This window comes from Thermobia domestica, chromosome 8, assembly GCF_964235325.1.
Source record: "Thermobia domestica chromosome 8, izTheDome1.hap1.1, whole genome shotgun sequence".
NCBI classification, from domain to species: Eukaryota; Metazoa; Arthropoda; class Insecta; order Zygentoma; family Lepismatidae; genus Thermobia; species Thermobia domestica.
The window spans coordinates 159,061,725-159,088,624 of NC_137461.1; the positions used below are offsets into that span (position 1 = coordinate 159,061,725).

Genomic DNA, 26,900 nt, shown 5'->3' on the forward strand with positions numbered 1-26,900 from the left:
TAGGCACATTCCATGGTATGGAAATGTTGTCGACCATTACTCCATCCACTACTACCAGTCTAACCATTCTTCGGAAGCCCGTCTCTGATGCTAATGTGAAGTCCCTTGCCAGTGTTCCCATTCACGCATACACTGAAGCCAGGGCTGTTCTTGAAAAAGTCAACTGTGAACTGGTAACAGCACCATCACCGAACGAAAGCTCCCCGGATATTTTGTGGAAACTTTCCTGGCACTTTCCGTCACGCACACCAAACTGGTCAGGAATGATGCAGGCCATTCACGCAGATCCATCTCTTCATCATTCAGGGAAATCCACTGTTCTTTGCTTACCGATTATTGACCTCCATCCATGATCTGAAATGTCATGCATCTATTCCACTTTAGTGTACCTGAATAATCTTGCGAGAAAATATAAAGTCACACTAATCATTACATTAGACAACCACTGTTTTGGAAAGCTTCACGTGTCCTGGATGACAAAGCACATAACACCAGTATTAAGGACACGGTTCTCCTGTTGGGCTCATTTCATACTCTGATGAACCTTCTACTAGGAGCAATTGGTTCCCTGATGGATGATTCAGGCTTACGTGAAATCTTGCATGAGGTTTATGGAGAAAATTAGGTTGTACATATGTTAAGTGGCAAGTCCGTAGCAAGAGCCTTCCGTGCGCACATGATGGTTGACCTCGCATTAAGTGCATTGCTTGTGGAGAGTGTTTTTCTGGAGACCGACAACGGAACACAGAACTATCAACGCTGCTTACTCTCTCTACCAGAGTCTGATGTCGGGTAAGATTACTGTAACTGGAGCTAGTTCTTCACCTCTTCTTCAAGAAGCCCGAAAAAAAAAAATAGAAGCCCGAAAGTCAGAACTTATTAACACATCAAAAACAAGTCAGTTGTGGCTTGCATACCAGCGCATGTTGACTACAGCAAGGACATTTGTGGCAGCAGACCGAACAGGAAGCTGGGAGGATCACCTTGATGCTATAGCAGAGTGCATTCCCATATTCGCTGCAGCAGGACACTTCAATTATTTGAAGTCGACGTGCTTGTACCTGCAAACAATGTTAACGCTGCCATCGGTTAATCCAACAGTTCACGAAAGCTTTCAAAATGGGTTCGGAGTTATTAGAAGAAGCAACCGTTATTGGGCTGGGTTGTCCTCTGATCTAGTCATGGAGCAGGTTCTGATGAGATCGCTAAAATCCACTGGAGGTCTAACCCTTTGGAGTGGAATGTCGGAGATGCAACGATCTTTGTGGGTGCTCTCAATGCCAGAATGCTCCGAGTACAATCTGGCGATGCAAACTCTTACTCATACAGCATACCTGTATGTCCCTAGCGAACAACAAAAGTCGAAACGTCAAGAATGACACGTGATATCAGTGACACACGTCGCATTCTTGCAGGACTGCAGCCCATTTCACCACTTGACGGAGACAAATCGTTGAGAAACATTGCCACTGGCGTCACAGCGGATTCCTCAGTCAACGTCCATAATTTATTTTCAGTTGGAGAAGAGCTTGCGAAGAAACTATCTGGCAAAGACCTGTTCACTGTGAAGTGGAAACGTGCAGATAAAGTCAAAACTCTAGCATCCCCGAGTAGTGTTAAAATCAGCAGCGATATCTCCGTCGATTCGAATCTTTTGTTTCAAAGACTGTTAGTTGTCGCTAATACAGGCAGCACATCTTTAGAGGAGACCTTAGCGCATGAATTGTGCCTACCCACCAGCTTTATTTGAGTCACCCAGCATGATGCGTAAGGCAGACAAAACCCCACTGGCCCATGCGATACTAGAGTTCAGCAAGCAGCAGACCGCACAGTTTGAGGAAACGGAGCCAGACAATATTCTGTATGTCTTAGACGGAGGATCTCAGTTACTTAGACTACCATGGTGTAAAGGCAGTTCGTACGACAATATCGCTGCATCATTTGCTGAGTATACGGTTCGTAAATACACATGAACCATCGTGTTTGATGGGTATGGAATTTGCTCACCATGGTTCATTGCAACTGCGTTACCGGGTGTGCAAGAACGTATTGTACTTGAAGAAAGCATGCCCTTCCATATACTATTGCTTGTGATGTGTGCCAAGAAACTTAATGTTTTAACTGTTTAAATGAATATGGTGAGGACAGTGTTAGCGTAGGCGATGACGATGTAGATGTGTAATTTGCCTCCCAAAGTCTTTCGTCTTCCCATTCTTTTGCTTTAGAATATTTTTGCTTTATATATAGGTGTTATGTTTCTATAAAACGCATTGTCTTGTACACTGTATTATGGTATGACCTTCTACTTGCTATTGCTGGTGGTGTATGTCAAGAAATTGAATGTTTTAACTGTTTAAACGAATATGGTGAGGACAGTGTTAGCGTAGGCAATGACGATGTAGATGTGTAATTTGCCTCCCAAAGTCTTTCGTTATTCCCATTCTTTTGCTTAAGAATATTTTTGTTTTATGTATAGTACTTATATTAAAGCGACCTTTGATTTAAAGAAAGAAACAAGATTTTTTCATGCGTAGAACGATTATCAGGGTTGCCAGAGTCCAAGAAAGGTAAAAGTGTAGATTTTCCCAATTTTTTAAAGGTTTCTTCTTTTTCTACAGGTTGGGCACAGGGGGCACAAACGATACGTCGTTTCCAAGGTGGTTCCATAAGCTTTCCAACGCGGTATGCTTCATGTCTCTGTGACAATTAGGGAGGATGCTAGATCTAAGAAACATAAGTTAGACCTCAGTAAAAAATATACAGTGACCCTCCTTGGTTCCGCGGTTCCGAATCTTTATCTCCCTTACTATTGAACCTACGTCCTTCATTTTTTAATATTATTGTTACCAATGTCTGGTTTACGCGTAGGAATTTTTCTGCCGGCGTAGGAGGACGTACAATATTGCCAGGGTTCAAGAAATATCAATTAAAAAAAACAAAAAATCGACTTTCTTCTTCTTCTACGGGTTGAGCATGATGGGTACAAAAGTCACTTCGTTGGAATTTGTGGTCTATGAGCGTTTCAACGAGGTATCATTTATGTCTCTGTGTCAATTAAGAGGGCTACTAGAGCCGCCAACGTAACGGTCTAGGATTTTTTCGAAAAACCATGGTCCGCCATTTTGAAAACCGTTTTTGAGGGTGTTCCCGTGGTCTGATTTTGTCGGATTCTGGATATTTTCATCAGGTGAGGTACCTAAACAAAATACAGGTGTAAAACTAAAGGTTGCAATTTTGCCCAGGTCAAACCGTATTTTCACTCTACTAATTTGTTACTTTGTTTTTACTAGAGATGCAAAAAGCAACTGGCTTTTTTAAGGATGGAAGGTTTTTCCCCCCATAAAAAAGCAACTTTTGAAGGGAAACCAGAGATTTTGGATCTTTTGGCTTTTTATGAGTTTCTTGTTCAAGTCTATTTCCTATAGTGAATTGTACAATTATAAAAATGCCTTTACTATATCCACTACTCGTAAATTCCATGTTCCGTCAGAGGCTGGCTGCCATGATTGGTTCTCAAACTGGCATTTTTTCGGGTCCAAGAAAGTGTAAGTTAAGCAATCCATGGTGTCAGTTTGGTTGACTAAGCATCTAGTCCAGTGTAAGTTATACATCTCGCCATATCTGATTTACAGGTTACCTAAATTCATACGGTATGCGTATCAGAAACCAAGAATCAGATACAATACCAGTTTCGTTTCGCTTTAAAATTTAGCTTGCATTTCGTTCTCCGTTGCGAACACTATTGTGAGCTTTAGATATTCCAATAGAGCCTAAAATAATATGAGTTCGGTTTACTAAATTAAAGATATTAACAGAAGTTTTGATTATGATCTTAGATTAACGGTGGTAAAACTTCATTATTCAGAGAACTAATACTTTCTTTATTGCTATATCTTGTCAACATGATTGAAATAAGAAACTTCAGTATTGCCTTTTTCATAGCTATTTCCCCTCTCGGATTTTGACAAGTACTATGAATATAGATAGATATATTTGTTCTGCATAATCTCCTATATAAAGTGTGTCTTTAGCTTCTGAAAAGTTACTATTTGAAGCTTTAGTTTTGCATAATTTGTAAACGTTAATGCTGTTCCACGAAATCTAACTACTACATTTTCAAAACTTACTTATTGCTAACATATTTGCGAAAACACTTGTGATTAAAAAGTATGTTTTAAAGCTCTACAAGCAATTTGATCCAACTAGAAAACTCACTGCTTCCACTGATTTGCCTTTTTCCTTTCCTATTGAGTAACCGAATTCTTATACTCTTATTTTCCTCTGCAAAATAAATTAATTTACTTCCTGTTCTAATAAAAATAAAATGTATTGTTATTTCTTCATTAAAATCGAATTTTTAAAAAGGCCAAAACTTTCCAGGCAGAAAAGCCGTGGAAAAAACTTAGGATCTTTTTCAACAAAAGCTTGCTTTGTTCGAGCCCGTGCAAGTTTTCACTTCACTTGGTGAATTTTCCAAGATATGATGTGATGTGATCATTTGAAAAAGTTAAGGAGATTCCGCTGGGATACAGGTGCTAGGTTCCTTTAAAGAAGTTGTTTCCTTATGGTTGTGTAATGAGGTAATAAAGATGGGTGTGTCACCATACCAGTGTACAAAGAAGCGTTTAATAGTAGTAATGAAGTAGTTTATGCACCGACTAACGTGCGAATTTCCAAAAGCATTGAGAAAGTTTATTCTATAGGATCTGTGAATGAAACAGTAAATTTTATGTTGCTATGTCCAACATTGACTCGCAGGACAGCAGCGATGCGGTTTGAGATTGATCAATGAGGACTTGATAGGTAGCTGGAAACATGGTGCACCTCATCTGAACATAAAAGTCAATTTCTGTAAATCTCAAGAAGGGGACTGATGAGCTCGTATCTGACGTTCAACAACATCCCAAAGATGTTCAACTGGGTTAAGATATGATCAATTTGGGCACTATTACAACAAGTAAAATTAACTACTGTGCTCCTCGAACCAATACGGCACAATGTTGGCCTTGTGACAGAGTGTTGTCCTGCTGAAAAATGTCAATCCAAGCTGGCACTATGACCTACATTAATAGGTGTACATGATCAGGAACGAGCTGTTAATGGCTAGGAGCCGCATACATCCGCTACAGAACCATGGATAAGCACGTGAAAGTTCCCCTAAATCTCATGTAACCACTATTGGCCTGTCGTCGTTCTACTATACATTTATTGAGCAGCTGTTCCCCTGAAAGATAAAGGATTCTGACCCAGTCATCCACGTAATGAAGGCAGTATCGTGATTCATCGAACCATGCAACGTTGTGTCTCTGCTCGGAGGTGCAATGATGATAAGCACGTGCTTATTTCAGTCGTAACTGATGATGTCTTGCGATTAACATTGGTACACGTGTAGGACGTCGGCTATGAAGGAACATATCTAACAGTGTACGTTAAACTATATGCTTGTTAAAGTCTGTAAAAGTCCGCTGTTAACTATACCATAATTTAAGACCTATCTTGTAGCAACTTTGACGTCTGACATTGAGGTGTGGTCGTCCCATATCTTATGGTTTGGAATTGGTTCATTATCCTTTCCCCATCTTTGGAAGACACTAACAAAGGCAGCTCACGAATACCGGTCAAGTCAGGCTGTTTCCGATGTGTCCGTTCCAGGCCGTCTGACCATCACAACCTGACCGTTTTGTATAAACTTTGAATGTGCAACACCATTGTTGGCAACCCTAAGCATGTGTCGCTTCATTTTAGGAATTCAATATATCTCTATGGAGAGCTCAGAGGGAGGCAGCAAAAATGTCAGAGCACTATTATATAGCGATATTTGCTAGTACATAAGACATAATATACAGGGTGGCGCAAAAGTAGGTATACAGTACCGTATTGCATTTCATATCATTTCTTATTATCCATCAGCTAAATTTAGTCTCTATTACTTGTTCTTAATGTGTTTTACTTAAATCTTAAACTCGGAAGAGCCGAAGCAAATAAACCCATAAACTAGAATGTTACACTTGATCAATCCAGGGGTGTATACCTACTTTTAGGCCACCCTATAAATAATATAATTTCGCCAGTTGCATGAATGCAAACGTTTTGCAGTCGCTCGTAGAGAGAACAAAGGCAGAAGTGATTTAGAAATAAAGTTTCGAGGAAAATACCGAAGAGAGAAGGAAACACGAACAAATAAGTGAATACAGGAAAGTTAAGTAAGATTCAACAACACATTAAATAGAAGTTCCCAAATATGATGTGACTATTAAGATTGAGACGTTTAAAATGGGCAAACTGTATTACAAAGTGAAAAACACCCATAACAAAACACGATCTTTCCTGAAGTTACGACCAAATGTGAAAGAGCAGAGGAACAATAGCGCATCCGCAGAGTATCGAAGAATAGAAATAAGTAGTAGACCGGCGTACTCAGCCTGCGGGATTTTCTTCAAGACAGCGAGAAGAGTAAAACGTACAGCTCGGATCACGTCATTCACCAACCAGAAAACCAGTTTCTTTCAACAAAAGTTGGAGCTGCAAGCTCCTGCTAACAAGAAGCAAGAAGACAGAAGCGAAACAGTATATGGTTAAGCAAGTTTGCTTTCACCAACAAGAATGAAGGCTGTTCTTGTCGTTGCAGAGCATTAAGTCCCACGATCATACGCAGAAGACGACACAGCGTATCGAGTGCAAGCAGTTCTACGTACAACCGTGCCTCTAATAACTTCAGCTACCCGCTAGTAACAGAAAAACTTGTGCTTACCACAACACTCCCACGCTGGTCAATTCTGGTGAAAGAAAAAGATTGCCTTTGCAGTGATGATCCCTTGGATAGTCTAAATTCGCTGTGGAATCCTTGTTGGATAGTCTTTAATGATAGTTGGTAATTCAGGACGTTTGTTTTCTCTCACTAAGATTTCCAGCTCTCCCTCAAACAAACGCATCAAGAACGGCCCTTGTCAGGACCATCTCCCACACAGACAATCACACAAATATACATACATAAAAGAATACCATGGGCAGAAGAAAATAAAAAGCAAGAAACCTTTACCTCTAAAACTCAAACTCACTCCGTACAAGAAGACAATACCACTGAATCAGAAGATGCAGCAGACTCCTAGGCTGAATTAGTACTACCCACCACATTACACATCAATAACAAAACGAAGGAAGAATTCTTCTATCAGGATCTCAAGGGTGTAGGGAACGGCGTACAAGATGATCAAGCAAGCTAGGACAAAAGAAGCCAAATCCCCACATCCAGTATCAAAGAAGACACATGTTGCCTAAACATTGTGTTTGGGACAAGTAATCATGTCAGTCTCTTCCTAGAAACACACACAGAACAAAATTCTGTCCTAAGGTAGTTCTTAGCAGTGTTGAAAACTACCTAACAGAATAACAAGAAATAAGGAAAAACAGTGCATAAGAACAAGTCATACTAACAGAGAAGAAAATTTGCACATACATCATCTGAAACACACAAAGAACACAGCCGCCCAGCATTTGGAACCACAACAACCTGGCATGTATGTATGTATGCATGTATGTATGTATGTATGTGTGTTAGTGTTGTCAAAGGAAAGGACCTCGACATCAACTTTTAAGATATCGAAGAAGACACGAACCGAAACGATTTGACTTCTCGAAAGCCACAAGGATACACTCACAGCAAGGCCCACTTTCACTCATCAAAATCTTCTCCATTAACCCAAAACAGATTCACGCTGTCATCTCTGTAAGCATCGAAACAAGTACAAAAGTCTAAGCTTCACTCACGGGGCCAGATTTCAGCCGTACTGGAATTGCTACCAGTAAGGTCACCCCACCCACTTGTGTTCAACCAAAACTATGTTTCAGATGCGGAGAATCGCATAAAGACACATTCAATACCAGAAAACCCAAAAGTCTGCGCCACCTGACAACTTGGTGATTCACAGGGGAAAGGAACTGGCCGCTTCATTCCGATTTAATCCTTTGGTGTTCTCAGTAATTACGATGACTTTGTGAACTTGAACCTCTTGTCGACTAGAACATTAGATATTCTCCTATAAAGTGGCGCTAGCATTGATGTTCCAAATGATACAATAAACGTTAGATGAAAGGGGAGAGCATATGCAAAGAAACAAAATCTAAAAGAATCACTAAAAGCAATGAACTAACCGAAAACAATAGCTATATATTGTTTTTAACAAAGATGACTATTATAATTCTCGTAGTCTCGCGAATTATAATGAACTGCACTTATAAGTTAGCTTAGATGGCAAGTAGAAGTTGTTCTGCCAAGCAGGTGCATTTCGCCAGCCCCCCCACCTTGGAGTTTCGAAACGAAACCTATGGCAATCGTTTGTGCTACGTTTGTGCCGGAATGTACCGCAAAAATTTTCGTTTGTACCACTTCCGGTACAAAGTTATAAGGGTTTTAAAGTGGGGGGGCTGGGGAAACGGCAGCCCCCCACCTAGGAATTTCAAAACAAAACCTATGCCAATCGTTTGTGCTACGTTTGTGCCGGAATGTACCGCAAAAATTTTCGTTTGTACCACTTCCGGTACGACGTTATAAGGGTTTTAAATTGGGGGGGCTGGAGAAACGGCAGCCTCCGAACTTGGAATTTCGAAACAAAACCTATAGCAATCGTTTGTGCTACGTTTGTGCCGGAATGTACCGCAAAAATTTTCGTTTGTACCACTTCCGGTACAAAGTTATAAGGGTTTTAAAGTGGGGGGGCTGGGGAAACGGCAGCCCCCCCCACCTAGGAATTTCAAAACAAAACCTATGCCAATCGTTTGTGCTACGTTTGTGCCGGAATGTACCGCAAAAATTTTCGTTTGTACCACTTCCGGTACGACGTTATAAGGGTTTTAAATTGGGGGGCTAGAGAAACGGCAGCCTCCGAACTTGGAATTTCGAAACAAAACCTATAGCAATCGTTTGTGCTACGTTTGTGCCGGAATGTACCGCAAAAATTTTCGTTTGTACCACTTCCGGTACAAAGTTATAAGGGTTTTAAAGTGGGGGGCTGGGGAAACGGCAGCCCCCCACCTAGGAATTTCAAAACAAAACCTATGCCAATCGTTTGTGCTACGTTTGTGCCGGAATGTACCGCAAAAATTTTCGTTTGTACCACTTCCGGTACGACGTTATAAGGGTTTTAAATTGGGGGGGCTGGAGAAACGGCAGCCTCCGAACTTGGAATTTCGAAACAAAACCTATAGCAATCGTTTGTGCTACGTTTGTGCCGGAATGTACCGCAAAAATTTTCGTTTGTACCACTTCCGGTACGAAGTTATAAGGGTTTCAAAGTGGGGGGGCTGCAGAAACGGAAGCCTCCCACCTTGGAATTTCGAAACAAAAAGTATGCCAATCGTTTGTGCTACGTTTGTGCCGGAATGTACCGCAAAAATTTTCGTTTGTACCACTTCCGGTACGAAGTTAAAAGGGTTTTAAAGTGGGGTGCTGGAGAAACAGCAGCCTCCAAACTTGGAATTCCGAAACAAAACCTATGGCAATCGTTTGTGCTACGTTTGTGCCGGAATGTACGGTAAACATTTTCGTTTGTACCACTTCCGGTACGAAGTTATAATGGTTTTAAAGTGGGGGGGCTGGAGAAACGGAAGCCTGCAACCTTAGAATTTCGAAACAAAAACTATGCTAATCGTTTGTGCTACGTTTGTGCCGGAATGTACCGCAAAAATTTTCGGTTGTACCACTTCCGGTACGAAATTGTAAGGGTTTTGAAGTGGCGGGCTGGGGAAACGGCAGCCCCCCCACCTTGGAATTTCAAAGCAAAATTTATGTCAGTCGTTTGTGCTAGGTTTGTGCCTGAATGTACCGCAAAAATTTTCGTTTGTACCACTTCCGGTATGAAGTTATAAGGTTTTAAAGTGGGGGGGCTGGAAAAACGGCAGCCTCCAAACTTGGAATTTCGAAACAAAAACTGCCAATCGTTTGTGCTACGTTTGTGCCGGACAAAAATTTTCGTTTGTACCACTTCCGTTACGAAGTTATATGGGTTTCAAAGTGGGGGGGCTGGAGAAACGGCAGCCTCCAACCTTGGAATTTTGAAACAAAACCTATGCCAATAGTGTGTGCTACGTTTGTGCCGGAATGTGCCGCAAAAATTTTCGTTTGTACCACTTCCGGTACGAAGTTATAATAGTTTTAAAGTGGGGGCTGGAGAAACGGCAGCCCCCCACCTTGGAATTTCGAAACGAAACCTATGCCAATCGTTTGTGCTACGTTTGTGCCGGAATGTACCGCAAAAATTTTCGTTTGTACCACTTCCGGTACGAAGTTATAAGGGTCTTAAAGTGGGGGGCTGGGGAAACGGCAGCCTTCAAACTTGGAATTCCGAAACAAAACCTATGGCAATCGTTTGTGCTACGTTTGTGCCGGAATGTACGGTAAACATTTTCGTTTGTACCACTTCCGGTACGAAGTTATAATGGTTTTAAAGTGGGGGGGCTGGAGAAACGGAAGCCTGCAACCTTAGAATTTCGAAACAAAAACTATGCTAATCGTTTGTGCTACGTTTGTGCCGGAATGTACCGCAAAAATTTTCGGTTGTACCACTTCCGGTACGAAATTGTAAGGGTTTTGAAGTGGCGGGCTGGGGAAACGGCAGCCCCCCCACCTTGGAATTTCAAAGCAAAATTTATGTCAGTCGTTTGTGCTAGGTTTGTGCCTGAATGTACCGCAAAAATTTTCGTTTGTACCACTTCCGGTATGATGTTATAAGGTTTTAAAGTGGGGGGGCTTGAAAAACGGCAGCCTCCAAACTTGGAATTTCGAAACAAAAACTGCCAATCGTTTGTGCTACGTTTGTGCCGGACAAAAATTTTCGTTTGTACCACTTCCGTTACGAAGTTATATGGGTTTCAAAGTGGGGGGGCTGGAGAAACGGCAGCCTCCAACCTTGGAATTTTGAAACAAAACCTATGCCAATAGTGTGTGCTACGTTTGTGCCGGAATGTGCCGCAAAAATTTTCGTTTGTACCACTTCCGGTACGAAGTTATAATAGTTTTAAAGTGGGGGCTGGAGAAACGGCAGCCCCCCACCTTGGAATTTCGAAACGAAACCTATGCCAATCGTTTGTGCTACGTTTGTGCCGGAATGTACCGCAAAAATTTTCGTTTGTACCACTTCCGGTACGAAGTTATAAGGGTCTTAAAGTGGGGGGCTGGGGAAACGGCAGCCTTCAAACTTGGAATTTCGAAACAAAACCTATGGCAATCGTTTGTGCTACGTTTGTGCCGGAATGTATCGCAAAAATTTTCATTTGTACCACTTCTGGTACGAAGTTATAAGGGTTTTAAAGTGGGGGGGCTGGAGAAGCGGCAGCCTCCAAACTTGGAATTTCGAAAGAAAACCTATGGCAATCGTTTGTGCTACGTTTGTGCCGGAATGTACCGCAAAAATTTTTGTTTGTACCACTTCCGGTACGAAGTTATAAGGGTTTTGAAGTGGAGGGGCTGCAGAAACAGAAGCCTGCAACCTTTGAATTTCGAAACAAAAACTATGCTAATTGTTTGTGCTACGTTTGTGCCGGAATGTACCGCAAAAATTTTCGGTTGTACCACTTCCGGTACGAAGTTATAAGGGTCTTAAAGTGGGGGGCTGGGGAAACGGCAGCCTTCAAACTTGGAATTTCGAAACAAAACCTATGGCAATCGTTTGTGCTACGTTTGTGCCGGAATGTACCGCAAAATATTTCGTTTGTACCACTTCCGGTACGAAGTTATAAGGGTTTCAAAGTGGGGGGGCTGGAGAAACGGAAGCTTCAAAACTTGGAATTTCGAAAAAAAAACCTATGGCAATCGTTTGTGCTACGTTTGTGCCGGAATGTACCGCAAAAATTTTCATTTGTGCCACTTCCGGTACGAAGTTATAAGGGTTTTAAAGTGGGGGGCTGGAGAAGCGGCAGCCTCCAAACTTGGAATTTCGAAACAAAACCTATGGCAATCGTTTGTGCTACGTTTGTGTTGGAATGTACCGGAAAAATTTTTGTTTGTACCACTTCCGGTACGAAGTTATAAGGGTTTTGAAGTGGAGGGGCTGCAGAAACAGAAGCCTGCAACCTTGGAATTTCGAAACAAAAACTATGCTAATTGTTTGTGCTACGTTTGTGCCGGAATGTACCGCAAAAATTTTCGTTTGTGCCACTTCCCGTATGAAGTTATAAGGTTTTAAAATGGGGGAGCTGGGGAAACGGCAGCCTCCAAACTTGGAATTTCGAAACAAAAACTATGCCAATCGTTTGTGCTACGTTTGTGCCGGAATGTACCGCAAAAATTTTCGGTTGTACCACTTCCGGTACGAAGTTATAAGGGTTTCAAAGTGGGGGGGCTGGAGAAACGGCAGCCTCCAACCTTGGAATTTCGAAACAAAACCTATGCCAATCGTGTGTGCTACGTTTGTGCCAGAATGTACCACAAACATTTTCGTTTGTACCACTTCCGGTACGTAGTTATATAAGGGTTTTAATGTGGGGGGGGGGGCTGGAGAAACGGCAGCCTCCAACCTTGGAATTTCGAAACAAAACCTATGCCAATCGTGTGTGCTACGTTTGTGCCGGAATGTACCGCAAAAAGTTTCGTTTGTTCCACTTCCGGTACGAAGTTATATTAGTTTTCAAGAGGGGCTGTGGTAACGGCAGCCCCGCACCCAGTAATTTCGAAATGAAACTTATGCCCACTCTTTGCACTACTTTTGAACAGGAACGTTTCGCTAAACTCTTTTCTGTACCACTTCCGGTATAAAGATACGAGAGTTTCAAGCTACGGGGCTGCCGTTTTGATGCCCCCTCGGAATTTCGAAACGAGACCTATGCAAATCGTTTAACAACATTTGTGTCGGGATATATCGCAAACATTTTTGTATGTATCACTTCCAGTACAAAAGTATGACAGTTTTAACTAGGGGGCTGCCGTTTCCAGAACCCCCCATCTTGGAATTTCGAGATAAGACTATGTCAATCGTTTGTGGTACGTTTTTACCGGAATGTACCGCAAAAAAAAAATTACGTGCCTGAAGTTGGCCCCCCACCTCTCCCAAATCACACCAAACGTTGCTTATCGTTAATGCATCGTTAGTGCACGTTAGTGCATTTAGAACTAACGTTAGTGCTATCAGCGTTTACGAGATATTGAAGATTTTGGTTTGGGACCTACTTCATATGAAGTTAGCCCCCCCCCATCTTTATGCAGACAGATTTTCACTAAACTTAGCGCATCGTTAGTGCATCGTTAGTGCACTTAAACACACTAAGCACTACCGTAAGTGCTACCATATTTTGGGATTATTCAAGATTTTCGGTGGGGGGGCCAACTTCAGAAATATCAAATTCTATACAAATAGAGGTAGAAACATGGGGTTGACGGTAATCGTTAGTGCATTATTAGTGCACTTAAACGCAATAAGCACTAACATTAGTGCTGCCATATTTTGGGATTTATTCAAGATCTTTGGTGGGGGGCCAACTTCAAAAATATCAAATTTTATACAAATAGAGGTAGAAGCATGGAGTTAACGGCAATCGTTAGAGCGTGATTAGTGCACTTAAATGCACTAAGCACTAACGTTAGTGTTACCACATTTTGAAATTTATTCAAAATTTTTGGTGGGGGGCAACTTCAGAAATGTCAAATTCCATACAGTGTCAGTATTTTCAGGAATCAGTAACGAATGCACTAATTACTTTGTTAGTGCTTGAAGAGGGCGCAAATTCACGCTGACCACCAAAGATATTTTACTTGTAGCACCTACGCTAATTAAGCACTAACGTTAGGGGTTGGTGCACGAAGAAGAACTAACGATGCACTAAGGATTGTACTGGAAATGATCATTAGTGCTTTTTAATTTGGCAGAAATTTGACACAGTGAAAAACTCCCCTTAAATTTCTTATGTGAGTTTCCTGAGATGTAACTGGCCATAACTACACTAATAGTGAAGCACTAACAAAAACCTCTAATTTTTTCGTTATTGGTTGAAGTGGGGCGCCAAGTTCATGAAAGCTTCCAAAGGTTCTTTTACTTGTAGGACCTACATTAATGAAGAACTAACGTTAGGTGTTAATGCACTAAGAAACACTAACGATTTCAGTAGAAGAGGTCATTAGTGCTTTTGATTTTGGCGGAAATTTGACGCAATGAAAAATTCCACATGAATCTCTTATGGGATTTTTGTGGCATATAATTGGCCATATCTACATCAATAGTTAAGCATTAACGGAACTATGAGTGTTTTGCAGAAGCGCTAACGATACATTAACGAATGGACTTATTCTTCGTTACTGCTTGAAGTGGGAACCAAGTTCACGCTGGCCCGCAAAGGTTTCTTACTTGTAGCACCTACACTAATGAAGCACGAAACTTAGGTGTTGGTGCACTAGGAAGCACTAATATTACAAGGAAAGAAAACTCGAATTTATCGTGAACTTAGCCCCCACTACAAGCACTAACGAAAAAATTAGTTTTATACGTTAGTGCATTGTTAGTACTTCTAGAAGATACAAGTAGTTTCGATAGTGTTTCACCATTAGTGTAGAAATGGCCAATTATAAGTCTCAAAACTCCCATAAGAAACACATGGGGAATTATTCATTGTATCAAATTCCCATCTCATTCAAAAGCACTAATTACCTCTGTTAGTGCAATTGTTAGTGCATCGTAATTGCTTCTTAGAGCACAAACACCTAACGTTAATGCTTCATTAGTGTAGGTGTTACAAGTAAAAAAAACTATGGAGAAGTCAGCTTGAATTTCGCACCGACACTTTAAGCACTAACGGAAAAAATAGTCCAATTCGTTAGTGCTTTATAGAAGCACTAACAATTTCGTTAGTGCTTCACTATTAGTGTAGTTATGGCCAATTACATATCACGAGACTCACAAGAAATTTAGGCAAATTTTTCATTGAATCAAATTTCCGCCAAATTCAAAATCACTAATAATCTCTTCTAGAGCGATCGTTAGTGCATTGTTAGTGCTTCTTAGCGCATCTACACCTAAGGTTAGTGCTTCATTAGTAAATGTGCTACAATTAAAATACCTTTTGAGGCCAGAGTGAACTTAGCGCCCCCACTTTAAGCACTAACTAAAACTTAGTGCCATTCGTTAGTGCATTGGTAGTGCTTCTGGAAAACACTAACAATTTAGTTAGAACTTCAATATTAGTTTACTTATGGCCAATTACATGTAACGAAACACATAATAAATTTCTGGGAAATTTTTCATTGCGTCAAATTCAAGAGTACTAATGATCTATTCTAGTGCAATCGTTAGTGCATCGTTAGTGCTTCTAGAAAACACTAACAGTTTCGTTTGTCCTTCAGTATTAGTGTAGTTATGGACAATTACATGTCACTAAACTCCTATAAGACATTTATTGGGAATTTTTAATTGCATCAAATTTCCGCCATATTCAAAAGCACTAATGATATCTTCTAGTGCAATTGTTAGTGGTTCTTAGTGCACCAACCCCTAACGTTAGTACTTCATTAGTGTAGGTGCTACAGGTACAATATCTTTGGAGGGCACGGTGAACTTGCGTCAACTTCAAGCACTAACAAAAAATTAATGCCATTCATTAGTGTATCGTTAGTGCTTCTAGAAAGCACTAAATGTTTGTATGAAATTTGATATTTCTTAAGTTGGTCCCACCAGAAATCTTGAATAAATCCCAAAATATGGTAATACTAACCTTAATGCTTAGTGCATTTAAGTGCACTAACGATGCACTAACGTTTGCCATTAACCCCATGTTTCTATCCCTATTTGTATAGAATTTGATATTTCTGAAGTTGACCACCCCATCAATTTTTTTGAATAAATCTCAAAATATAGTAGCGCTAACGTTAGTGCTTAGTGCGTTTAAGTGCACTAATGATGCACTGATGATTGCTGTTAACACTATGTTTCTACCTTTATTTGTATACAATTTCATATTTCTGAAGTTGGCCCCCCCACCAAAAATCTTGAATAAATCCCAAAATATGATAGCACTAACGTTAGTGCTTAGTGCTTATAAGTGCACTAACGATTCCCGTTAACTCAATGTTTCTATCTCTATTTGTATTGAATTTGATGTTTCTGCAGTTTGCCCCCCACTTTAAAACTATTATAACTTCGTACCGGAAGTGGTACAAACGAAAATTTTTGCGGTACATTCCGGCACAAACGTAGCACAAACGATTGGCATACCTTTTGTTTCGAAATTCCAAGTTTTGAGGCTTCCGTTTCTCTAGCCCCCCCACTTTGAAACCCTTATAACTTCGTACCGGAAGTGGTACAAACGAAAATTTTTGCGGTACATTCCGGCACAAACGTAGCACAAACGATTGCAATAGGTTTTGTTTCGAAATTCCAAGTTTGGAGGCTGCCGCTTCTCCAGCCTCCCACTTTAAAACCCTTATAACTTCGTACCGGAAGTGGTACAAACGAAAATTTTTGCGGTACATTCCGGCACAAACGTAGCACAAACGAATGCCATAGTTTTTGTTTCGAAATTCCAAGGTGAGAGGCTTCCGTTTCTCCAGCCCCCCCACTTTAAAACCCTTATAACTTCGTAACGGAAGTGGTACAAACGAAAATTTTTGTGGTACATTCAGGCACAAACCTAGCACAAACGATTGACATAAATTTTGCTTAGAAATTCCTAGGTGGGGGGGCTGCCGTTTCCCCAGCCCGCCACTTCAAAACCCTTACAATTTCGTACCGGAAGTGGTACAACCGAAAATTTTTGCGGTACATTCCGGCACAAACGTAGCACAAACGATTAGCATAGTTTTTGTTTCGAAATTCCAAGGTTGCAGGCTTCCGTTTCTGCAGCCTCTCCACTTCAAATCCCTTATAACTTCGTAGCGGAAGTGGTACAAACGAAAATGTTTACCGTACATTCCGGCACAAACGTAGCACAAACGATTGCCATAGGATTTGTTTCGAAATTCCAAGTTTTGAGGCTTCCGTTTCTCCAGCCCCCCCACTTTAAAACCCTTTTAACTTCGTACCGGAAGTAGTACAAACGAAAATTTTTGCGGTACATTCCGGCACAAACGTAGCACAAACGATTGGCATACCTTTTGTTTCGAAATTCCAAGTTTTGAGGCTTCCGTTTCTCCAGCCCCCCCACTTTGAAACCCTTATAACTTCGTACCGGAAGTGGTACAAACGAAAATTTTTGCGGTACATTCCGGCACAAACGTAGCACAAACGATTGCTATAGGTTTTGTTTCGAAATTCCAAGTTTGGAGGCTGCCGTTTCTCCTGCCCCCCCACTTTAAAACCCTTATAACTTCGTACCGGAAGTGTTACAAACGAAAATTTTTGCGGTACATTCCGGCACAAACGTAGCACAAACGATTGGCATAGGTTTTGTTTTGAAATTCCTTGGTGGGGGGGCTGCCGTTTCCCCAGCCCCCCACTTTAAAACCCTTATAACTTCGTACCGGAAGTGGTACAAACGAAAATTTTTGCGGTACATTCCGGCACAAACGTAGCACAAACGATTGCCATAGGTTTCGTTTCGAAATTCCAAGGTGGGGGGCTGCCGTTTCCCCAGCCCCCACTTTAAAACTATTATAACTTCGTACCGGAAGTGGTACAAACGAAAATTTTTGCGGTACATTCCGGCACAAACGTAGCACAAACGATTGCCATAGGTTTCGTTTCGAAATTCCAAGGTGGGGGGCTGCCGTTTCCCCAGCCCCCCCACTTTAAAACTATTATAACTTCGTACCGGAAGTGGTACAAACGAAAATTTTTGCGGTACATTCCGGCACAAACGTAGCACAAACGATTGGCATAGGTTTTGTTTCGAAACTCCAAGGTGGGGGGGCTGGCGAAATGCACCTCTGCCAAGCCATTGGTCATTGTGCACTGTAAGTTAAAATCGCGCTTAATTATAACTAATTTATATTTAAAATTTTAATGGTTTGTCTACCAACAACCCCAAACTTCATACCATATTTATGTAATCATTCAAGTGTTTAGTTATACTCAATATTATGTTGATAGCGTAAATAGTGTCATCTATTAGTGTGACGGTTTGTTATTACAATTATCGTGATGTCCAGATTGAAACGCTTATTATTGCGATGATGAGAAAATTAATTTCTTAAATACACCTTAAGATTATCACGGAATTTTAAATGATTTAATTGCTAGTGTTTCGTATAAGATTAGTAATTATAAATAAAATTATAATTAAAGAAATCGATAAGACACCGTTATTTCCATGGACAATGTTACAAACATATATTGTACAGGATGACAATTAATGAACTATATGAAATAAAGCGGAAATTAGTGACAAACTACGTAGTATATGAACTTATTACACATGTAAACGACACTATAGATATTCGGACTTAGGTTATGACGTGTTCGATATGTGTCATCTCTGGCGATGATGGGGCAGACGAACAGCAAAATTCTGCATGACCCACTGAAGTGTTGGAACATCAATGCTGTCGATGACCTCCTGAATGGCAGTTTTCAGATCAGCAATGGTTTTGCGGTTATTGCTGTAAACCTTGTCCTTAACATAGCCCCACAGAAATGAGTCACATGGGTTCAGATCTGGGGAATATGGCGGCTAAGCGAGTCCCTTTCCAGTGGCCTCTAGGTACCCCAGAGCCAGAATGCGGTCCCCAAAATACTCCTCCAGAACGTCAAACACTCATGGTTAGATGGGGTCGAACTCAGTCTTGCATGAACCACATCTTCTCGAAATCAGGGCCAGTTTGGATAATGAGTATGAAATCATTTTCCAAAACCGTCATGTATCGTGCAATAGTCACCGTATCGTCAAGGAATATCGCACCGATTATTCCATGGCTGGACATTGCACGCAATACAGTCACCCGTTCAGGGTGGAGAGACGTCTCCATTGCGACAAGCGGATTTTCAGTCCCCCAAATGCTCCAATTTTGCTTACTGACGAACCCATCCAAATGAAAGTGGGCTTCGTTGTTAAAGTGCGCTTCGTCGCATGCGCATACAAATTCCCATCATGCCCTGTGGTTAGTCACGCAGTTTGGACGTCATCACATGAACCGTTCAGATATGACAGTTTTATTTCATATAGTTCATTGTCACCCTGTATACACCAATAATTAAACTATTTAGCAAACTATTTTGTTTGTTTCTGCTGTAGCAGAAGTGTAGGTTGTGCTTTTGAATGTTTCTTTGTAGAATTGCAGATGGGGAAGGGTATATATCTAGGTAATATTTTTCTATTTGTGAGTGAACTACATTAAATATTAAATTATATTCTGTATAAATGAAAAGTGATTTAGGACGAAGTATTTGTCCACATTTTTCTTCAGATTCAAGTGAGAATCGTGAAGAAGTTCCTACCATTGGTCGAATACCTCTTGATGGTTGGTTAAGATACAGTATGTTTAAAAGTATTTTTTATATATAAAAGCCACGGAACTTCATTTCCTCGAGAAAAAGAGCACTTAATTCCGGTACAAAAATAATAAAACCGAATGTAAGGGACAATTAAAATGAAAAGTTCAGGTCACTCTTCATTAGTGATAACACACACTATCAATTAGTGATGTCTATTATCATGTGTACACGATGACTTCTCTTAATCAGATCTTAGAATAGTTAACGATATGTCAGCTTTACCAATCAGTTGTGAAGCAAATACGAATCACAAATATCAAAGATTAATATAATTTGTATATGAATACTTGTTTTACCTACTTACGAGCTTGAATGCAGCTTCCACATTGTGTCGTCTTGCTCTTAAGAATCGGATTAGGAATTTGTCATCCGTTCGAACATTCAGACTTTCATCAGCTATACAAGAGAAAGAGAAATGAAATAAGATTGCTCCTTAAATTTACAATTAGTTGTTTATTTTATGCATATTTATTATTTTTAGCATTGATAAAAAGTAAGAAAAATCTGTGCTATAGTTTTATTCGTGTTCTTTTTATTGTGGCCCGAGACATAACATACGGCTTTAAACAAATACCCCACATACGTATGATGCATGACAAAGCTGACTTTTTTTCGATCACCAACTTTAATGTGAATTTTCAGTGTAGGTTCAGATGAGTCCTTGAAACTTTTATATTGGTAAAATATTAAAATATCATTGTTGTTGCTTCAGAGGCTTGTCTTTTTGTAAATATTTGGAGCTCGAATTTTACGAGAATGCCAAGACAAGTTCTCCTAACTACAAGACTTCTTCAAAATGTTCCATTACAATTACAAATATTAGATCAACTATTTTGTCGTCCTTGTGGTTACAAAACAATGAAGTTGGATATTTTTAAATAGCAGTTTACTGCAGATGTCATATGAGTCTTCGTTGCGTACGCGTTGCGTTTAATTGCCAGTGGACGACCATGTGGTTCAGATCTCGTGTTAAGATGTATGTTCATGTTTCAATAGCTTCTGTGCTGGAAAGGGACATTAAACTCTACACCAACCAATCAGACCAATAACTGAGCATGAACCTTCAACTGTGCTTTTTTGGCATCGGGACTACTGACCTTAGTCATTTACATTAAACCAAAATATCATCAGAAAATTTTACTTTCACTACCTTCTCTTTCTGGCTTTTACTCAATTACTCCCATTCCATTACAAGCGCCCTTCTCACTACTTGATAAACATTTTACGATATAACCTACCCAGGCTTTTCATTTCCCATTTAAATTCACAAACTTCAAAATACAAAGTGCAGTTTCGGTTATCGTTATTATACATGTATGTGTGCACGGGAGTCTTACATATAATACGAGACAATAAGCTGAAGAAACGTTAGTGAAACTTTCAGAATGGAGTTTATATTGATGAAAACAGAAAAAGGTGAACCTTGTGTAGTAATAGGAGGCTTTCGCCACGAAAAAAGGCTCAAATTGGAGGTAATTTAATTTACTACATAATTTTTCTGAGTATGTAGGCCTATACCTTGTTAAGTTATGCAAAGCCTAGATAAGTATTTTCAGTAACCAGCCTGACTAATATTAAGCGTATACTAGTATTTATGCTAGTCAGCAGGATCTATCTGCTGTTTAAAGATGTAAGGCTTCATTAATATTTATGCCATTCAGTCAATCAGTTGGGCTATACTTTGTTAAAACATGTGTCTAGGCCCTATTTTAACATTTATGGTAAGTATATGTCACAAAGGAATGGTGTTTATATATTTTATTTCGATGCAAATTTCAATTTCCTGAATCCTGTTGTTGGCATTGTCCCGGTGGAAATTTGCGCGATTTCAGCACTTTCTGCTCCTCGTTAATAAGCCATAGAAAACAAAAATAATCAACGATCTAATCCTTAGAAAAACTTGTGCAATGTCGTTGCACCGTCCCGGTCATATTCCGGTAGGAGAAAGTATGAAGAAGGAACAGATGTATAAGGTTTGTAGGTGATATGATGCGAAATCTTAACAGAAAATTAATAAGATAGTAGAAGCTTTAAGGAAAGGTGCGAAGAAGTGATGAAAGCAGACGTTAGATAAATAAAAGGACTGAACTTCGAAACTAAGGCTTCTGTATCAAATATGTAGAAATAGGGGGAAAAAACAGAACAAATGACAAGCTTTCATTGCCTAGGTAGTATTATTAGTAAAGACAACGTACGAACGTGAAATAAAAGCAATACAAGGATATGGAGATTCTGTAGGTCTTTGAACAGATCTACTAAAAAGATTCATTAAATATTTCATCTGTTGTACTGCACTGTACGTGCAGAAACATGAACCTGCACAAAAGAGAGAAAAGAATGGATGTGAAGAAGAATGGAAAATGATAACGAAGTGGAATAAAAAATAATGATAAAGAACTGAGAATAGAAGAAGAATTTTAGATATAACTGAAAATAGGAATATAAATCATTAGGGTTATTAGCTTTGAAGGAATTGTGTCCTGGACAAATATAAGCTTCAGTGTTGATTGTAAGTTTAATGAGGAGGCTTCCAAACACTCATGCATAAGTGTGAGAAGTCGTACAGTACAGTGGCTATGTCCGTTCGTCTATCTGCTGACAGCTATCAGAGCAAAAACAGTAAGAGGTTGGGAACTTTTTTTTACGTGGACTTCAAAAATAGGGTCCACCTCCTCATTTTTTCCATCAGAAAGTGATACAAATCTTCTATTTCATATTTCAGTTTTGCTGTTTACGTCAATATGATTAACCTGTGAGAATCTTGAATATGCACTATTTTGGGGAAGCAGCGGAGGGAAAGGAGTGGATGTAAGGAATGAAAAAAAAAATAGCAGTAACAAATTATTTTCTGACTGCAGCTCTTCACCTTACTAATACACACATACATAGTCCAAGATTCATTATAATTTGAAACTACTGGTCTATATTGAGGTAAGTAGACCACAATTGATTTCTAAAATGAAAACTAGTTCTCAAACCTAAACAAGGTTGGCCATCCCTATTCTATTTTAATCAGAAGTAGCAGAAATGTATCATTTTCCGCTTCATTATTGATCTCTGTACAGGAAGAACGATAAGAGACTGAGAGAAACATTTTCTATATGGATTCAGAATTTCAAGGACACACATTATATCGGTCATTAGACCTATACTGAAACCGGCAATGGTAGAAATTAATAACTTCCACTACTTTAAATATTGCTCTTCATAGAACAAGAACGATAAAGAAATTTTCACAGTACCTATTATAAGAATTTAGTGTTCCAAGATTAAATACAATCTCTGTTCTATTTCCTTTATTGAAGTCAAAGATAGTAGAAACATACTATGATTTTCGGTTTCAGTATTGATTCCCATAGAGAGGAAACAATAATAGATACCGAGAAAACTTTTCTTGTATATAAATTTACTGTCGCAACAATGGGTTTAATCTCACCTTCAATCCCTCCATTGAAATTGGAAGTTATAAAGATATGTTGCTTCCAGTTTTAATATTGCATTTTAACGAAGAAGGAAACAGAGATAGCGAGGATATTTAACATGCTTAGAGTAGGTTTCATCTTCCGTATCCTATTGAAGCCAGAACTGATCAATATATCACTTCTTAAAATACTGGACCTCTATGGTAGAAGTCCACCAAAGTTTCATAATGTAATACGATAAGCACTTATTATTATTATTATTATTATTATTATTATTATTATTATTATTATTATTATTATTAGTTTAGATGAAAGTTGAGATATACATTATCAAGTTCAGTCTCTCCGTTAAGAACAAAGTACAGTTTTATAGCATCAATATCACGCGCTATTCCCATTTAAATGGGTCAACGCTCCCAAAAACAATATGATATGTGCTTATCAATCTGCTCTCTATTTAATAAGAATGTGGAACTTAAAGTGATAAAGGAGAAGAGTTTTTACATAGTTCTGATCCAACAAATGTAAAGATGACTTAAATCTTGTTCCACGCTATTAATAATATGTCGAATCATTGTTTTACTTCGTAACATTAGCTTCCATTCGTACGTTAAGTAAAGCAATCAAAGTGTATGCTACATTGAATTAGCGCATTTGAATGAAGAAAATCTGAGTTTTACGTTCCACATTTATGCCGTGTGGACTAAAGGACACAGATTATAAGAAATGAATGAATTGGTGGAAAGAAGAAAGTGGGAAGAAACGGGAGAACCCCGAGAAAACCCACGAGCACGGTGTTTGTCCACCACAAAGTCCACACGGCGCGAGCTGGGATCGAACCAGGGACACCAAGCACCGGAGGTGAACACTACCACTGAGCCACCGCGTCCCCCTATGAAAAATAGTGTTAATTTTTCTACGTACTTGAGGGTACTGCAAAAACTCCCCCCCCCTTTTCTCACAACTTTGGTAATTGGGCTCTGAACATCCCATTCGTAATGTACACTCATGTCCAAAATTATTGTCGCATGTCTATAAATATGTTGTTGTAGGAATATAAATGGATAACGAATTCGGCAGGTATTTCTTATGTTAGTATATGTATAATCGGCAAACACATGTACTACCATGAGCAAAATAAATATGAGCAAAATAAATGACGCGTCTCTTTATTCTGAAGTTTTTTGAAAATATCTCCATTTTCTTTATATGTTCGAAATTTTGGAAGGTTTCCCCAGCAGGACAGGTTAATAACAAACCCGTTTTTAATATTTGTGTTAGATATTAGCTTAAAATAAATAAATTAGAAGCAAAAAACATTAAATCGACAGAAATCTCGAGAATTACCAACTCTGCTAAAGTGGGAAATTTTCAAGAACGCGAGGGAATTCTGCAGTTCAACACGAAGCAGCGACATCTATGTCATTGAGAGAGACGTGGATTAGATCTACAAACGAAACTTTTAACGAAACATTTCTAATGTGTCTTATTACATGCATTATCAGCGAACTCCAAATATATGAATATATGCTAAGTATTAACGTATAGATAGAGCAAATAGTGGAAATTACCTATGAAAAAGGACGAATTGGTAGCGCAACCGTAATGAAAAATAGTCTTTACCGTAGAACAGGTTCAGTTCACGTAAGAAAACAAATAGCTCAGTTAAAGCAACTAGTCTGTATGCCGAAGGTATTGGGTTCGAACCCCATGGAAGTGCCGTTGTAATTTTTATTACTGTGGTTATTTTATTTACTTTTTATGTGGGGAAAAAATCAAATTGTAACATATGTGTAAAACTCATGACGATACCAGAAAAAGAGAAAATGCCGTTCTCGCACTTGCATTAGTGTCTCTAATTTTTGTTTGCAAACAGTTTCGTAATAATTTCCCCTGTGCTCACTACTCACTACATGCTTACTGGTGCATAACGAATGTTTTCCAGCAAATGTTAATTCTAATTTGGAGAATTTTATAAAGTTTCACAATGTTTTTCGCTTGATAGTCTTCTATCTACTTTTTTTGGACACTTTGATAAGAGATTTCACTATTAAATGTTTAATTTCCCGTATATATATTTAATTACAGAAGAGTTTTACATGTATTTGTCTTAAATTGAAATTGTTTTGAATTTACCACATGAGGTAAGTAGCCCGAAGGAGGAGAACTGAAGTAACTGATATTCTACGTAAAAGCAACCTATTGTAGAATGATTATGCTTCTTAACTTCAGCACATAATCTTTACGTTGATCAGAGAAAAACCCTGTTTTTTCCTCTCCTATGACCACTCATCTTAAAGCTCTACATGTAATGATTCGTGTCACATAATTTCGGCTCTCCAAAGACATTTATTATTATTATTATTATTATTATTATTATTATTCCTGAATATGCCACCCTTACATAATGTAACTTTAGATATCTTGGTTTAAAGTACTTTCTTTAGTAATAATTTGAGCAACCATGTAACAAAATTTAAAATGTATGAGGGGGCACGAAGTTTTATTTCCCCCCCTCTCTTTTCAGCACCGTCCCAACAGAAAGTATATAATTTCTGACAAGCAGAGTAGACAAAATGAATAAGAAATATATTTAAAGTAACCTTTCCTCCTTCGTGAATGGAATATCACGTAACATTTTTTATTCTACTGAAGACGACCCTAGGCCGTTATGGTTAGGTAACAAAAGAAATACCTAATATATTTATTGCGCCCCTTGACTGTAATATTACCTCTTCTTTATTTGTTCGAGGCCACCCTACATAACCAAGGGTAACAAAAAGAATAGGAAAAGTGGCTGAAGATTACAAAGCACTTTATATTTTGTCAGAAACAAGGCAGTGTATACACGGCATTGCTTTCGTTAACAAGTGTTTCACCGTTGAGCCGCTTATAAAATTAGGCAGAATAAAGTTTTCTAGAGGGATTTGTCCAGGATAGTTTGGTGTCGGGCTAATAACGATGAGTATTTATTTACATCACCGTTAAAGAAATAGCAAACTTTCTGAAAGGAACTTACTTAGGAAACATCAGATCCTCCTCCTACTTAATTGCATCTGGCGTTCTGAATGAAACTTCTATGGGACTATTAGAAAAATATATATTCCCGTTTCCATGCTGATGGTAGAATTTCTTAAGCAGTTATTGAATTACGTTCGAAGCATACGGGTAAATAGCGCCCCCGCAACCCTGTGGCGTGGGGACCGCACAAGCTGCAAGGCCAAAAATATACAGAAAGTACGCAGGGGCGGACCAGGCCAAATTTTCACCCGGGCAAAGTGACGTTTTGGCGCCCTCCCCCTAGTACTAGCCTATATTTTACATTTTATCATAGTGTTTTTAATATTTTAAACCCATTTTTCAAAAAGACATTCATTACCTAGGAAAACTTCACAAAGAATATGGCCCGCTATAAACAATACGAACTCCCCGCCCCCCGCTTGGTCTTGTGGCTAGCACGCCTGCCTTCTGTGGTACCGGATCCAATTCCCGGTGGATTACTGTTGAACGATAAAAGTGGTTCAGATTCCACTATAATTAGTATCCACATCTCCTTTGGCCATTAAGGCATAAGCGTGGAACGCTAAACTCAAGCAAACAAACAAACAATACTTACACCCCTGCCACTCTTTATTCTACATGCCATCTCTCCATTTTTCGATACAGCCCCCTTATTACTATGAAACTCTCTTCTTCCATGGTTATGTAATTGCCACTACTTTACAAGAATATAAACCAAAAAAGTCAGTAGAAAACACGTTCTAAAATTTACTTTTGGAGGCTCGTTTTGGCGCCCCTCTTTCTCTGGCGCCCCGGGCAGTCGCCCGGCCCTTGGCACGCACCTGAAAGTACGGACGCATAACTAAGGACTGCGGAGGAGAGGTTAACCTTCATATTATGCCACTGGTTTGACGTGTTTGAAATGTTCAGTGACTGATCGGTTAGTGAAATAATTTCGACGGTTACTGATGTTTAAAGTTTAGCTGAGACAAAGTTACCTAACTAAATACATTTGATATCGCGATGTCACAATTTGATTTTTCCTCACCTAAAAAAGATAAAAACAATCAATAGT

The 26,900-nt window shown here is 39.3% G+C and overlaps 1 protein-coding gene across 2 annotated transcripts in view; it reads right to left on the reverse strand.

Moving 5' to 3' along the window:
* Positions 1 to 26,900, reverse strand: part of LOC145693311 (clavesin-1-like) — an 88,889-nt gene that overhangs the window by 39,236 nt on the left and 22,753 nt on the right. For both annotated transcript variants that reach the window (XM_081769182.1, XM_081769181.1), the window contains exon 2: positions 19,708 to 19,799. In XM_081769182.1, coding sequence (XP_081625308.1) covers positions 19,708 to 19,799 — 92 coding nt within the window. The remainder of the gene's footprint in view (positions 1 to 19,707; positions 19,800 to 26,900) is intronic.